The sequence below is a fragment of the Schistocerca serialis genome, chromosome 7 (genome assembly GCF_023864345.2).
Source record: "Schistocerca serialis cubense isolate TAMUIC-IGC-003099 chromosome 7, iqSchSeri2.2, whole genome shotgun sequence".
In the NCBI taxonomy this organism is placed as follows: domain Eukaryota; kingdom Metazoa; phylum Arthropoda; class Insecta; order Orthoptera; family Acrididae; genus Schistocerca; species Schistocerca serialis.
Window position 1 is genome coordinate 583,666,042 of NC_064644.1, and position 14,339 is coordinate 583,680,380.

At 43.1% G+C, this 14,339-nt stretch overlaps 1 protein-coding gene across 2 annotated transcripts in view; it reads right to left on the minus strand.

The window, feature by feature from the left end:
• Positions 1-272: 272 nt before the first annotated feature.
• LOC126412485 (protein white-like) overlaps positions 273-14,339 on the minus strand; it is a 279,379-nt gene continuing 265,312 nt past the window's right edge. For both annotated transcript variants that reach the window (XM_050082106.1, XM_050082105.1), the window contains one exon: positions 273-1,391. In XM_050082106.1, coding sequence (XP_049938063.1) covers positions 1,287-1,391 — 105 coding nt within the window. In that variant the 3' untranslated portion in view covers positions 273-1,286. The remainder of the gene's footprint in view (positions 1,392-14,339) is intronic.

Consider the following 14,339-nt stretch of genomic DNA (forward strand, 5'->3'; position numbering starts at 1 on the left):
GCTGACGATGGGCTCAGTGCCCGAATATAGGTTTTGCAATTAAATACCTTACATACATTCATGGCGTACACAAGATTTTCACCTGAAAAGATGGGGTAGGGCAGCGTCTGGAGACACGTGCACGCTGCCTCGACTCACCTGAGTAACCAGCGTGAGTCTGTCTTTGGGAGCTTCTAGCACCGTCCGCTATAGACAATTGATGCTATGACTCAGTATTAATTTTTGTGTTGAATACAGCTGAATACACATTTCTATAATCAAATGATTGCAACTGCGCAGTAAAAAAGTATTTTTTATTCAAAAAATAATCACAATTTTCACAAATATGTTACCACAGTGTGATGGCACATCATAATTATCAAACTTCAGTCATTAGAATACATTCGCCTGATGTACTATACATTCGTGAAACTGACGGTTTTTCTGACAGTAGAACTTCAAACACGAAGCAGTGACACCTGAGCACAGTTTATTCTGGTACTAATACTGATATAACTGCAGTTAATATGCCACAAAGTTTTTTGCCACTTGAGTTAGTATATAACTGTGAACTGTAGAGTTCGACCAATATATTATCGAAAATAACAAAAGACACTTTTGATTAGTATTTCTTTCTACGGTGTTCTTGAGAAATATAGACTTCATAAATGAACGTTCTAAAGCTATATGAGAGCCTCACAAACTTTAGTAATAAATAAAAGGAAAGAAACGACAATTACACTTACAATATCTCACCTTTCTTGAAAATATTAAATAAGGAACATTTTAGTTTTTACGTGAACATAACTTTTATATGTATTCTGGATCCATATACCTGTTCGTCAGACGCATGTGAAATAGCCCGGTTACCACTGTGCAAGGTCAGTCTGTCTGCTTATGTTCAAAAGATGTATCACAACCAAAATATGATAGTGAAGGGCGCCGTGTGCTCCTGAAAAGTTGTTTACCAGGTACTCACCACAGGTACATCCGTGCGAATATCGGATGTATCGTCCTTGTCGGCAGAGCCGTTTCAATCTGGGAAGAGCTATTTCTGTCACGTTATCACGTCCACTGCTAAGAGTGCGGCGCGCGTGTAGCCAGTTCACGAAATACGATACTGTCTTTCGGACGGAATGTACATCTCCTGACACAGAAAGCTGAGTCTAAAGAGGCAGCACTTGAGGCGCTTTACCACAGACACTGCTACTGCACGAGATCGCAGGCCACTGTTAGTGGCACGCAGTCCGTGTCCCGGAGACGCGCTCAGACGCCGCCTACCGACGAGAAGGAAGAGTGTCCGGCCTTCAGCGGCTGCCGCGCCACGTCCTCACCAGCAGCGCAACGAGCGCCAGCACACGCAGACCCACGGCCAGCGCGGTCAGGCCCAGCAGGTCTTCCACAAAGTCGGCCTGAAAGCAAGTCAATGGCAAGACCACATAACACTGTCGCCAAAGAAACACGAAAACTAACCAGCAGCCTGAGCAGTGCTCACTCGTAAGAGAAGAGACACAAACGACAAAGATTTATGTACAAACTGCACAGCCTGCGCAAAATAAAACTGAATATTACAATGTCAACACAACCATCTACTTACAATGTAAAAAGCAATACAATTTTCACGTTTCGGAGGTCAAGCGTTCATCATCAGAATTACTGTATACAAATCCCTAAATGCGAGCAATATAAACAATAAAAAACAACAATAAAAATAAAATTACGTAGCTACTTATCTCACGGTAGCGTCTTCTTAAGATGTACAAGATGTGTAAGATTTAAGCAAACAAATACACTACTGGCCATTAAAATTGTTACACCACGAAGATGACGTGCTACAGACGCGAAATTTAAACGACAGGAAGAAGATGCTGTGATACGCAAATGATTAGCTTTTCACACAAGGTTGGCGCCGATGGTGACACCTACAACGTGCTAACTTAGAACTACTTAAACCTAATCAACCTAAGGACATCACACACATCCATGTCCGAGGCAGGATTCGAACCTGCGACCGTAGCAGCAGCGCGGCTCCGGACTGGAGCGCCTAGAACCGTACGGCCACTGCGGTCGGCTGGCTCTGAGCACTATGGGACTTAACTTCTGAGGTAATCAGTCCCCTAGAACTTAGAACTACTTAAACCTAACTTACCTAAGAACATCACACACATCCATACCCGCGGCAGGATTCCAATCTGAGACCGTAGCGGTCGCGCGGTTCCAGACTGTAGCGCCTAGAACCGCTCGGCCACTCCGGCCGTCCATGACATTGCTGCTCGTGTTCGCCGAGATCCAATGACTGTTGTGGAATCCGTGGGTTCAGGAGGGTAATACGGAACATCGTGCTGGATCCCAACGGCCTCGTATCACTAGCAGTCGAGATGACAGGCATCTTATCCACATGGCTGTAACGGATCGTGCAGCCACGTCTCGATCCCTGAGTCGACAGATGGGGACGTTTTCAAGACAACAACCAACTGCACGAACAGTTCGACGACGTTTGCAGCAGCATGGACTATCAGCTCGGAGACCCTGGCTGCGGTTACCCTTGACGCTGCATCACAGACAGGAGCGCCTGCGATTGTGTACTCAATGACGGACCTGGCTGCACGAATGGCAAAACGTCATTTTTTCAGTAGAATCCAGGTTCTGTTTACAGCATCATGATGGACGCATCCCTGTTTGGCGACATCGCGGTGAACGTACATTTGCAGTCATTGACTGTGCGGCTGGTCCCGGCGGATGCTCGAGTCCTCCCTCGGGCATAGGTGTATGTGTTTGTGGTTAGGATAATTTAGGTTAAGTAGTGTGTAAAGCTTAGGGACTGATGACGTCAGGAGTTAAGTCCCATAAGATTTCACACACATTTGAACGCACATTGGAAGCGTGTATTCGTCATCGCCATACTGGCGTATCACCGGGCGTGATGGTATGGGGCGCCATTGGTTACACATTTCGGTCACCTCTTGTTCGCACTTACGGTATTTTCAACAGTGGACGTTACATTTCAGTTGTGTTACGACCCGTGGTTCTACCCTTCATTCGATCCCTGCGAAACCCTACATTTCAGCAGGATAATGCACGACCGCATGTTGCAGGTCCTATACAGGTCTTTCTGGATACAGAAAATGTTCGACTGCTGCCCTGGCCAGCACATTCTCGGGATCTCTCACCAACTGAAAACGTCTGGTCAACGGTGGCCGAGCAACTGGCTCGTCACAATACGCCAGTCACTACTCTTGATGAACTGTGGTATCGTGTTGAAGCTGCATGGGCAGCTGCACCTGTAAACGCCATCCAAGCTCTGGTTGACTCAATGCCCAGGCGTATCAAGGCCGTTATTACGGCCAGAGGTGGTTGTTCTGGGTGCTGATTTCTCAGGATCTACGCACCCAAATTGCGTGAAAATGTAATCACATGTCAGTTCTAGTATAATATATTTGTCCAATGAATACCCGTTTATCATCTGCATTTCTTCTTGGTGTAGCAATTTTAATGACCAGTAGTGTACGAGACAGCTGCTACCTACAAAATTCAATCTAGCAGCTGTAATGCGAACTACATAAGCCAGATGGTAGGTCGTTTTAGCTTAAGGTACAAAGAACACTGAGACACTTTTCGGCTTAACAGTTTGGAGAAGTCAGCCATACCCATGCATATTCATGAAACTTGGTTATCTCGTGTTGGAAATTGATGAGGATCTCGCAATTTTGCGTACACAAAATAAGAAAACGAAATGAATATATTAGAGCAGTTGGAAATGAATGTAAAGGGTGAATCACCTAAATATTGCACCGCAAATATTTTGGAAATGGAAGTGTGCTGGTACACGCATTCGCCAGCACACCGGTCGGCACTAAGGAACATTGTATAGCAGTCGCTGAAATAGGCGCGCGTGTGACAAGAGAAGGCCATGACACGGCCCCAGGCTACTCGCCGATAACGCTCCCTGGGCAGCGTGCATTTCGGCCGCCGCCGCCGCCGCCGACCGAGCTGCCTCAGTCTCTCAATCTGTGCATCTCAATACTTCGCACTGTGCTCCAGTCTTCCACAGTCATAGTCGTGGTCCTGCACCTTGGCTAGCTGTGAGGGAACGTTAGCAATTGTAAACAGTTGTGATATGGGCACGGGCAAAATGCAAGAATTACTACACGTTATTTGATTCCTGTTAACCGCCGAACTTCAGACTGGACATAATTGAAGTTAAGTTCTGAACTGGTTCCTGTAATAAAGTGTGGTTTAATCACGTGTGCATTTTGCCACCGTCTCCTGTTCCAGCCAGGAACCACAAAACATGGCCGCGCGTGATTAGCCTAGCCGGCACGGTAACTCAGCGTGTTCGGTCAGACGGTTAGCTGCCCTCTGTAATAATAAAAAAAAAAAACTGAGTTAATGGCTCAACGACGAACGGAAACCGGTGTCTTGCGACGTCCGCCCCGAGCAGATACAACGAACAAAATGAGATAAAAAAAAGCGGTCTAAGGCGCTGCAGTCATGGACTGTGCGGCAGGTCCCGGCGGAGGTTCGAGTCCTCCCTCGGGCATGGGTGTGTGTGTTAGGATAATTTAGGTTAAGTAGTGTATAAGCTTACGGACTGATCACCTTATCTGTTAAGTCCCATAAGATTTCACACACATTTGAACATTTTGAACCACAAAACATTACAAGAGGGCACAGCCACAACAGCAAGGTGGTAGTGATGTACGGTTTCCACAGAATGGATAGGCAGTGAGGGACCCGTGCTGTTAGTCAACAAACAGATTGTAATAATACTTATAAAGCGTATTTTTTCGTGCGAACATACACATTTTAAAAAGATGGAACACTGCCTGCTAGCATTAACAAATTAGATGTCGTGTAAATTAGAACGTCAGTGGTGTTTGTTGCAAGATTTCTAGTGATAGTCGTTTACGAGATATCGTGTTTTGAAAAGTTTCCACATCTACTCTTGTTTGTGCCATTCAACCTGTGTAGTTGCTAGGTGCGACGTTGGTATGTTTCCTTACAGTGTGCCGGTGAATGCTTTGAGTGCATAGCGACTTGCTAGTCAATTAGTGTGTAACACTACGTGAAATAGGCCATGAGTGGACGGTGTAATTTACCACTGCAGAAAAAGCCGACATGCTCACGGTGTATGGACAGTGTACGAAGAATGAAGTTGATTCTTGTACCCTGAGTGAGACAAGATATACCAATAGACGTCAACCATCTAGGCAATTATTTATCAACGTTTTCAACCAGTTATATCAGACTGGTTCTCCAACACCCATACAACTTAACAGAAGGAAACAAGTAACGACTAACGAGGGGGAAAATAATGTTCTTGCTGCTGTTGCAGTTGAGCCGCACATCAACTCTCGCGCAATTCCACGAGGATGAGTCATGAGTGAGGCAAGTGTCCTACCCAATCTCCATCAACATAGGTTCCACCCCTATATTATCTCTCTCCATCAAGAGCTGTATGGAAACTATTATGAGACTCGTGTTAACTTCTGTACATGGACATAATGCATGATCGATACTACCGTCGTTTGCTATCACAGGTATTGTACAATTATCGGTGTGGGAACCTTTCAAATTACTATACCTCTTCAGGGACTCCCACTATTTAGTTTGTTAATGTCAATAGGGGCTGTTTCATTTAAAAATGTATGTTTGTACAAAAAATACACTTTATAAGTGTTATCAAAATCTGTTGATTGGCTTGTAATACGAGCCCCTGATTACCAATCGATTCTGTGAAAGCTGCACATCAATAGCACTTTCCATTTTCGCAATATTTTAGGTAATTCACTCTTTATACAACGTGGGAAATCATAATGCGTTAAATGAACAGAATACTGATGACACGAATAATTTTTTTCGGAAACGTTGCAGATCCTTCTTATTTAACGACTTTACAGTATACCGTTATCTTTTCGTTATAGATGGGGTATGAATTTTCGATCACCTGCCATGGTTGTGTATCAAATAGCGCAAATGGCTCTGAGCACTATGGGACTTAATATCTAGGGTCATCAGTCCCCTAGAATTTAGAACTACTTAAACCTAACTAACCTAAGAACAGCACACATCTCCATGCGCGAGGCAGGATTCGAACCTGCGACCAGTTTGTGTATCACCCTTGTTTCTTCCGTATCTGTCATTTCACGGTTACACTCTAGAAGTGTTCACTCGCGCTACTTCTGTGTTGTTTGTAGGATGACCGGTCGGGGTGGCCGAGCGGTTCTAGGCGGTCCAGTCTGGAATAGCGCGACCGCTACGGTCGCAGGTTCGAATCCTGCCACGGGCATGGATGTGTGTGATGTCCTTAGGTTAGTTAGGTGTAGGTAGTTCTAAGTTCTGGGAGACTGATGACCTTAGAAGTTAAGTCCCATAGTGCTCAGAGCCATTTTGTTTGCAGGGTGTGGGTTTCGGGAAGGTATGCGGGATGTGCACACATGTGACTGTTTTATCAGCTGAAAGTGATGTGGATGTTCGTCTTAAGAAGACACGGATGCGGGGGAAGAGGGTATTTTTATTTTTCTCGTTTATGTCTAGGTAGTTTTCAGAAGTTATTGTACAATAATGTTGTGATGAAGCAGGGCTAGCCTTCGAAAAGCTTAAATTTTAATTGTTTCTTACACTGTAAATAGCTGGTTACGCCAACATTTTAACAATGATTTTTGCAACCACCACCTCACATCCATTGTGGATAAAATAAAATCAAAACTAGCCCTGAAAACATTTTATGCACCTTAAAATAGACAACACAACTTACATCATTCGTACCCAAAGCCAGTGGTGCAAATAGGGTTGCATATATACGATGTATGAAATATTTTCATGGTTAATTTCATTTTTCCCATGCTGTATAAACATTCTGCACTCAGGAACATATTTGTACACAAACTGTATGTACTACAGCTAGGGGGGACCAGTCTACAAAATTTTAAAATGAAATGAAATGTCTTAGTTTTAATACTGTGCTGTGCGCCCCTTATGATCATAAAACGTAATTACTTTGCATAAGCATATTCGGCTGATTTATGAATTAAGTAAACATTCACTCTCAAACACCCATTCTGAATAGTTTAGGAATAATGGGCTAACTTTGTAAAATTTTTGCCACGTGAGCAGTTTCTAAGTCTGTTAAGAATAATATCATAGGCCACCACTTAGCGAAGCTTTTCATTGACAGAAAACAATTACACAGACTTTGCAGAGAGCAGAGAGAGAGAAAGCAGAAACTGTCAAGTCAGGATCTACAATTTTGGCAGAACACTTATTTCGTTTTTCAAAAACGAAATGAGAACACTGTTGCTTGACTCTGGAAGGGGACGGCCGACTTACGTATCCATTTCTGGATGGAGGAGCTGGGACAGATGTGTTGCTGTGGGCAGTCAGCTACATCACTTGTAGCTTTACACTCTCTAGCACACAAAATATGATGAGAAAGTGCAGCGTAGCGGAACAGAAAATAATAGTTATTCATTCTTTTGACGGGTATTCCTTTTGGTCGACTAGATTCTTTAATTTCTATATTTCTTCCTTAAGCAACTGAGGGCCTTTTATGACCAGGATAGTAACAGGGGACAGGCAAAATAATGTGAACACCAGTACTTACTTTGGAATGGTTTATTAATAAGGGTTTGGACCCCCATTTGTCCGTAATAAAGCTGCGATGCCAACATTGGCATATAATGACTGTTTAGTCTTGAGTGGAATGCTTTGCCACTCTTCGATCAGAACCTCTTTTAACTCCTGTTGTGACAAGGGGGGCAGAAACCAGCTCCGGAGTCTGCGTACCAATACCGCACACAAGAGCTAAATAGCGTTCAAGTCCGGGGACTGTGCTGGCCAGGGAAGACGCCGCAGTTCATTTGCATGCTCCTCATACTACGATTGTCCTGAAATATAGCATCATTGTCGAGGAACAACATTTGAATCATGGGGTACACATAATGACATAAAATATTCATGTAATTATTGGCTGTAACACAGCGTTTGAGAGTAACGTAATGATGGGACCAGCGGAATACCATGGTATGGCTGCCCACACCATCACACTTCCACCTCCATGCTTAACCGTTGGAATCAGCAATCAGGATTCTAGGCTTCTTCTGGCGTTCTCCAGACTTAAACCTGGTCCGATGTTGGAAATGACGAAAACGTTGACTCGTCGGACCATATGACGTGTTTCCACTGATTAGTCGTCCAGGATTTATGCTCCTGACACCAAGTTTTAGGCTTCTTTGCGATTATTGCCGTCACTAATTGTTTCGGTGTAGCAGCTCGTCCATGCATGTACACTTTAGGGAGTTGTCGGCGGAAAGTGTTAATAGATACGGGGTCTCGAAGATGGCTATTGAGCTCTGCAGTCACTTTAGCCGCAACAGTTTTGTGTTGTTCTGACACAATTCGCGTTAGCGTACGACGGTCCCTGAGAGATTTGATTTGCGCCAGCTATTACGTTTACACGATGATGTCTCCATGTTTTTTATATGCTGTCATGACTGTTGAAACAGTTGCTCTTGAAACATTCAATAAGTTGGCTGCCTTGGTTACTGATGGTCCAGCTAATTATGAACCCACAATCCGCCCTTTTTGTAACTCTGTTAGGTCTTTCATTGCACGTCGACCTCGATCTCTGAATGCAGATACAAAGTGTGCACTGCTCGTAAACAACCTGCACAGACGCGTAGTCCGTGCTGAACAAGCACAGTCCAGCGCAACACGTGCCTTGACCGTCAAACACAACCATCCCATTACTACCACTGTTCACATTTTTTTCTCTATCCACTGTATCTGGTTTGCAAGTGGCAGTCATGTATCCTTCTGGCCAACTCGGCGTAATCACTGTGCGATAATTACGGCCATGTCCTTGATATATGATTTGAGAGATGATGGTCATTCCCAAGTCGGTCAGTTGTTAGTTTGGATTTGTTCAATGTTTCCAAATGTTAGTTTTTGTGTTCTCTGTGCGTTGGAGACCTCAAGAACAATCTGTCATTCGTTCTTGCTCATGTGCGCAATAACAGCGTACATCATAATAAACTGGGGTTGATTTTGGACAGGTCTCTCATTTCATTATTTAGTTTATCCGCTTTTCAATTACCTATTTTGTAATATTTTGAGAGACTAAGACTTTAAACTCATTCGCTAGATCTACCCTTTCTCATATCGGTATTCCGTTGCGTGACGGTTTTCACTACCGCATATGAGTCTGAAGGGAGTGATTTGTGTTGCACGTGGTCCAACCAATGCGGATCGTTGCGACAACCAAAAGGCATGTCAAGAAGTTAGTTAGCATCTCTCACAGGATATAAAATTTACAAGAAAACGCTTAAGCAAAGTTTGCAAGCTATTTCTGGTGCAATAATTTCAGCATAACAATAACGCTTCAGGAGGGGACGTTTGTGTAATGATAATATATATATAACATCTACATTTACATGTACATATATACTCCGCTAACCACCAAGCGGTGTGCTGCAGAGGGCACTATTCGCGCCAAAGTCGTATCCCCCCCCCCCCCACCCACCCCCACCCCCCTGTGTTCCATTCGCGGATAGCGTGAGGGAAAAACGTCTGAACGCCTCAGTACGAGCTCTAATTTCCGTTATCTTTGAATGGAATGGTGATCATTGCGCGATATGAAAGTTGATCGTAATAATATATGCACTACATATGGAATTTATCGAGCAGCCCCTTCCGTTTAGCGCGTCGTCTATCTGCAAGTGTGTCCCACTTCAAACTTTCTATTAGATTTGTAACGCTCTCGCGATGGCTAAATGTACCTGTCGTGAATCTTGCCGCTCTTCTTTGGACCTTCTTAATCTCTTGAATCAGACCCAACTGGTAAGGGTCCCATACAGACAAACAGTACGCTAAGACTGGAGGAACATAAGTATTGTAAGCAATTTCCTTTGTAGAAGGAGTGCATCGCTTCAGGATTCTACCAATAAACCGCAATCTGGAATTCGCCTTACCTATTACTTGTGTTATCTGATTGTTCCATTTGAGTACATTTCGAATAGTCACACCCAGATATTTCATTAATGTTACCGCTTCCAAAGACTGGGCATTTATTTTGTACTCGTGGATTAATGAGAATTTTCGCTTTGTTATACGCAGTAGGTTACACTTACTAATCTTGAGAGATAAGTGCCAGTCATTACACCACGCATTTATTTTCTACAAATCCTCATTGATTTGTTCACAACTTTCGTGTGATACTACTTTCCTGTAGACTGCAGCATCATCGCCAAACAGTCTAATGCCGCTGTCGATACCATCAACCAGATCGTTTATATAAATCGTAAAAAGCAGCCGACCTATTACGCTGTCCTGGGGCACACCTATTGTAACTCTTGTTTCTGTTGAAGTCTCCCCATTCAGGACGACATACTACTCTCTGTCGAGGAAAGTCGAGGAATATGGCATCAACCTGGGAGCCGGTGTCTAGAGCCTGTTGTATATCATGCACAAAGAGGACCGCCTGTGTCTCGCATGACCGCTGTTTCCTAAAACCGTGCTGGTTTCTGCAGATGAGCTTCTCAGAGTCTAGAATGATCATTATGTCTGGGCACAAAATATGTTCCACAATCCTACAACAAATCGATGTCAGTGAAATCGGCCGGTAATTATGTGCATCCGCTTTTCTACCCGTTTTATAGATTACTATGACCTGGGCCTTCTTCAAAACCCGTGGAACTTTCCGCTGTTAAAATGATCTCTGATAGATGATGGAAACGAATGGTGCTATATTTGTAGCATAGTCAACATAAAATCTTACAGGCGTCTTAGGATCTTAACTGTTTTACAATCCCAGATACACTAAACACTACGTCAGCCATCCTTGCGATTGTTCGACAATTGAAAGGGCGGATGGTGCTAAAGTCCTCTACCGTAAACGAGTTTTTGAAAGCTAGAATTTCGGCCTTCTGTTTATCATCATCCGTTACATTACCCGTACTTCAGCAAGAGAAGGTACTGAATTATTTGTAGCGTTCATAGTTTTTTCGTACGACAAAAATTTTTGGGGTAATTTTTAGAATCTACAGATAAAATATTGCTTTCAAATTCGTTAAAAGACTCTCTCATTGACCTTTTGACAGCTGCTTTCATTTCGCATAATTTCTGTTTGTCAGCGGGGCAGTGACTACGTTTAAAAAAACTGTGCAAGGTTCTCTGCTTTCTCAGTAACTTCGTAATATGTTTGTTGAACCAAGGTGGATCCTTTCCTTCCCCTCCCCTACATTTTTGCTAGGCACATATTTCTCTAGCACGTGGTGGGCAATACCTTTAAATTCAGACCAAAGATGATAAATATCTTTGTACCCCGCGGTGAATGCTTGGAGCTGACTATGAAGATATTCATTAATGACAGTTTTATTTGCTTTCCCAAACAAGAAAACTCTACGCTGTTTCTTTGGGTTTTTGCAACTTCCACTGGTATAGAAGCTACAACGGCATTATGGTCGCTAATACCTTCATCTAGATTAACTTCCTCAAAAAGATCAGGTCTGTTTGTCGCCAAAATATCTAGTATGTTCCCATCTCGAGTTGGTTTTCTAACCAATTGCTCAAGGTTGTATGTTGAGAATGCTCATAGTATAACTTCACACGAGTCTTCGCTTCTGTCCCCCTGTGTTAAACGTGTAATTTTCCCAGTCAATGGACGCCAGATTAAAGTCTCCACCTATAACTAATGGATAATTTGGATATTTATTTCCTATCTGCTCAAGACTTTCCTTGAAACGTTCTGCGACGTTAGTTGCGGATGCTGGTGGTCTATAGAAACATCTTAATACAATGGTCACTCCTTGTCTGATTGACAGCTTTATCCAGACTATTTCACAGTCCGACCCAGTATCAATCTCAACTGCGTTTAAACAGCTTAACACCACCTCCCATAGCATCAGTCCTATCCTTCCTAAACATTGTCCAATAAGAGTTCAAAATTTCACTGCTGTTTATGTCTCGTTTCAACCAGCTCTCGGTACACAATATTGGCATTACTACTGTTTATTTCGGAGAGTAAGTCGGGGACCTTGCTAAAGACAGTTCGACAATTTACTAACATGAGATTTAGCATACTTAAGTACTTTGGAATGCCCTGTTTAGGCGAACTAACAATTTTTAGGGTTGGCACAGCCACATCAGTGTCATGAACTTGTAATTTTCCAGACTAACGGTTAGTTTCCCGTTGGGAGGAACCTAATCTAAAAAAAAAAAAAAACCATGTCCATACCACAGTACTGTGCTACCCATGTAGCTGCTTCCTGTGTGTAGTGCACCTCTAATCTATCGAGGGGCGTCCTACAACTTTCAGCCCCATAGTGCAGGTCGAGGAATCTACAAACATTTTCGTCACAGAGTCGACGTAGCCTCTGGTTTAGATTCTTCACTTGACTGCACACCAGAGGAACCCGGTCCACTCTGGGTACGATGCTGCAAACCGTCAGCTTGGCTTCCAGTCCTCGATAGATGGAGGCCGCCTTCGCCAATTTAGCCAGCCGTCGAAAGGACCCAAGGATTTCCTTGGAACCCCGACGACAGGCATCGTTGGTGCCGACATGTGCAACAATCTGCAGCTGGCTGCACCCCGCACGCTCGATAGCCGCCGGAAGAGCCTCTCCCTCATCCCGGACGAGGCCCCTGGTTAGCACACCGAGTCAACGTTGGACTTCTTCCCCTCCCTAGCCGCTATGTTCCTCAGGGACTCCATGACCCGCCTAACATTAGTGCTCCCAATAACTAACAAACCCCTATCCCCATGTGTCTGTCTGGACCAAGTTATTGAAAAAGTCGGGAATTCGACTTAGGAACGCATTTAGCATTTACTGATTGCGAGTAAGACTTTGATAAGGTAAAAAGATTCCCCCTGTGGGAAACATTAGAAATAAAACATTTTCGTAAACATATTATTAATACCGTAAAGGGCCTACATGTAAATACCGAAACAGTTGTAACCTCAGGTTCGAAATCGTCAGATGAAATTTAAAAAAGTGGTGTCTGAGAAGAGTGTAGCCCATAACCCACTTTATTTAATACATAGACTGACGACTTAGTTACGACATGGAAAGGAATTTAAGTAGGATCCCATATACTATTAAATACTGTGTTACATGCTGATGAACAGATACATACACAGGAAACAGAGCATAACTCACAAAGAGCAGAATACAGATTAAGTCAAAACGGAATATACTACAATTTAACTATATCTGCAAATATAATAAAGATCTCTTTCTACTAGAAAGCAGTCAGACAGAAACTAATAATAAATTTAAAAAGTTTAGAACAAGTATTCACTCCAATTATTTATGATGTGGCACTAATTTTAACTGCAACAAAGATAATGAGAAGAGCGTTAATAAATTTCAAATCATCTGCAGAACAACTGGAAGGACTTTGGGAAGAAAAACATGAAAGGAAAGACAAATAAAATTCTATAAAGTTATGGCTTTATTCTATAAAGTGAGATCAGATTTAAAAATAGATAGAAGAGAATATAATGAAATAATCATGTTGATAGAATGATGGAAAAAAGATTGTCAAAAAAATAATGAGTTATCAGCCGACTGGAAAGCAAAGAAGTGGACCTTCTGAGAAGTGGATGGATGAGACTGGAACAGGTGACTACATCTAATCTTTGAATGAGATGGTGATGAAATAAACTATGATAAGTCTAACTACTACACCTAGTCTTTATGACGAAGGAAGAAATTCACTTTCAAAAATATAAAAAAAGGCAGAAGGGAGCTTAAAGGATGTACGTCGAAAATGAGTGCATATTATGACAGAAGAGGCAGCCTTTCACTGCTATGACTTCTCAGGAACAGGCTATACCTGTCTCCTACTCTTCCTGTCTAAACACTGGCTGAGCAAGTGGATTTTTCGCTCCTGCCAGAAAGGATAGCACCGAGAATAACGATTAACTGCAAACCGTTTCTTCATCTTTTGAACGAAATTTGCTTTGAAATGATGGAGGTATGATCATCACCTTTGCTTCTGTTTGAAGACTAGCTTTCAAGCACTGGAACTCTTAGCTGTACAGTGAAACCTGACTAGTACTGCCCAGTAAGGACAGACATCCAAGTGTTTTGCCAGCACTGTTGCTTAGCAGGCCTCGCAACTTGCAGCCAGACGAGCCAGCGTGCTGCGTGACAATTCTTCTGGCAAAGCCACAACACTGCTGCCAGCCTGGGGCAGTGGAGAGCTGGGTCACCTCATGCTGCATTATCTGGGCCTTTTTACAGGTCTCTAACCGGAGCCTTGTGAGAGCTAGACCAGGAGTAGTCAATACAAATAACAGGCACTCCGGCCATACAATATATCTGAAGTCGACTGCAGCCTACCTGAGATATTTACTATCA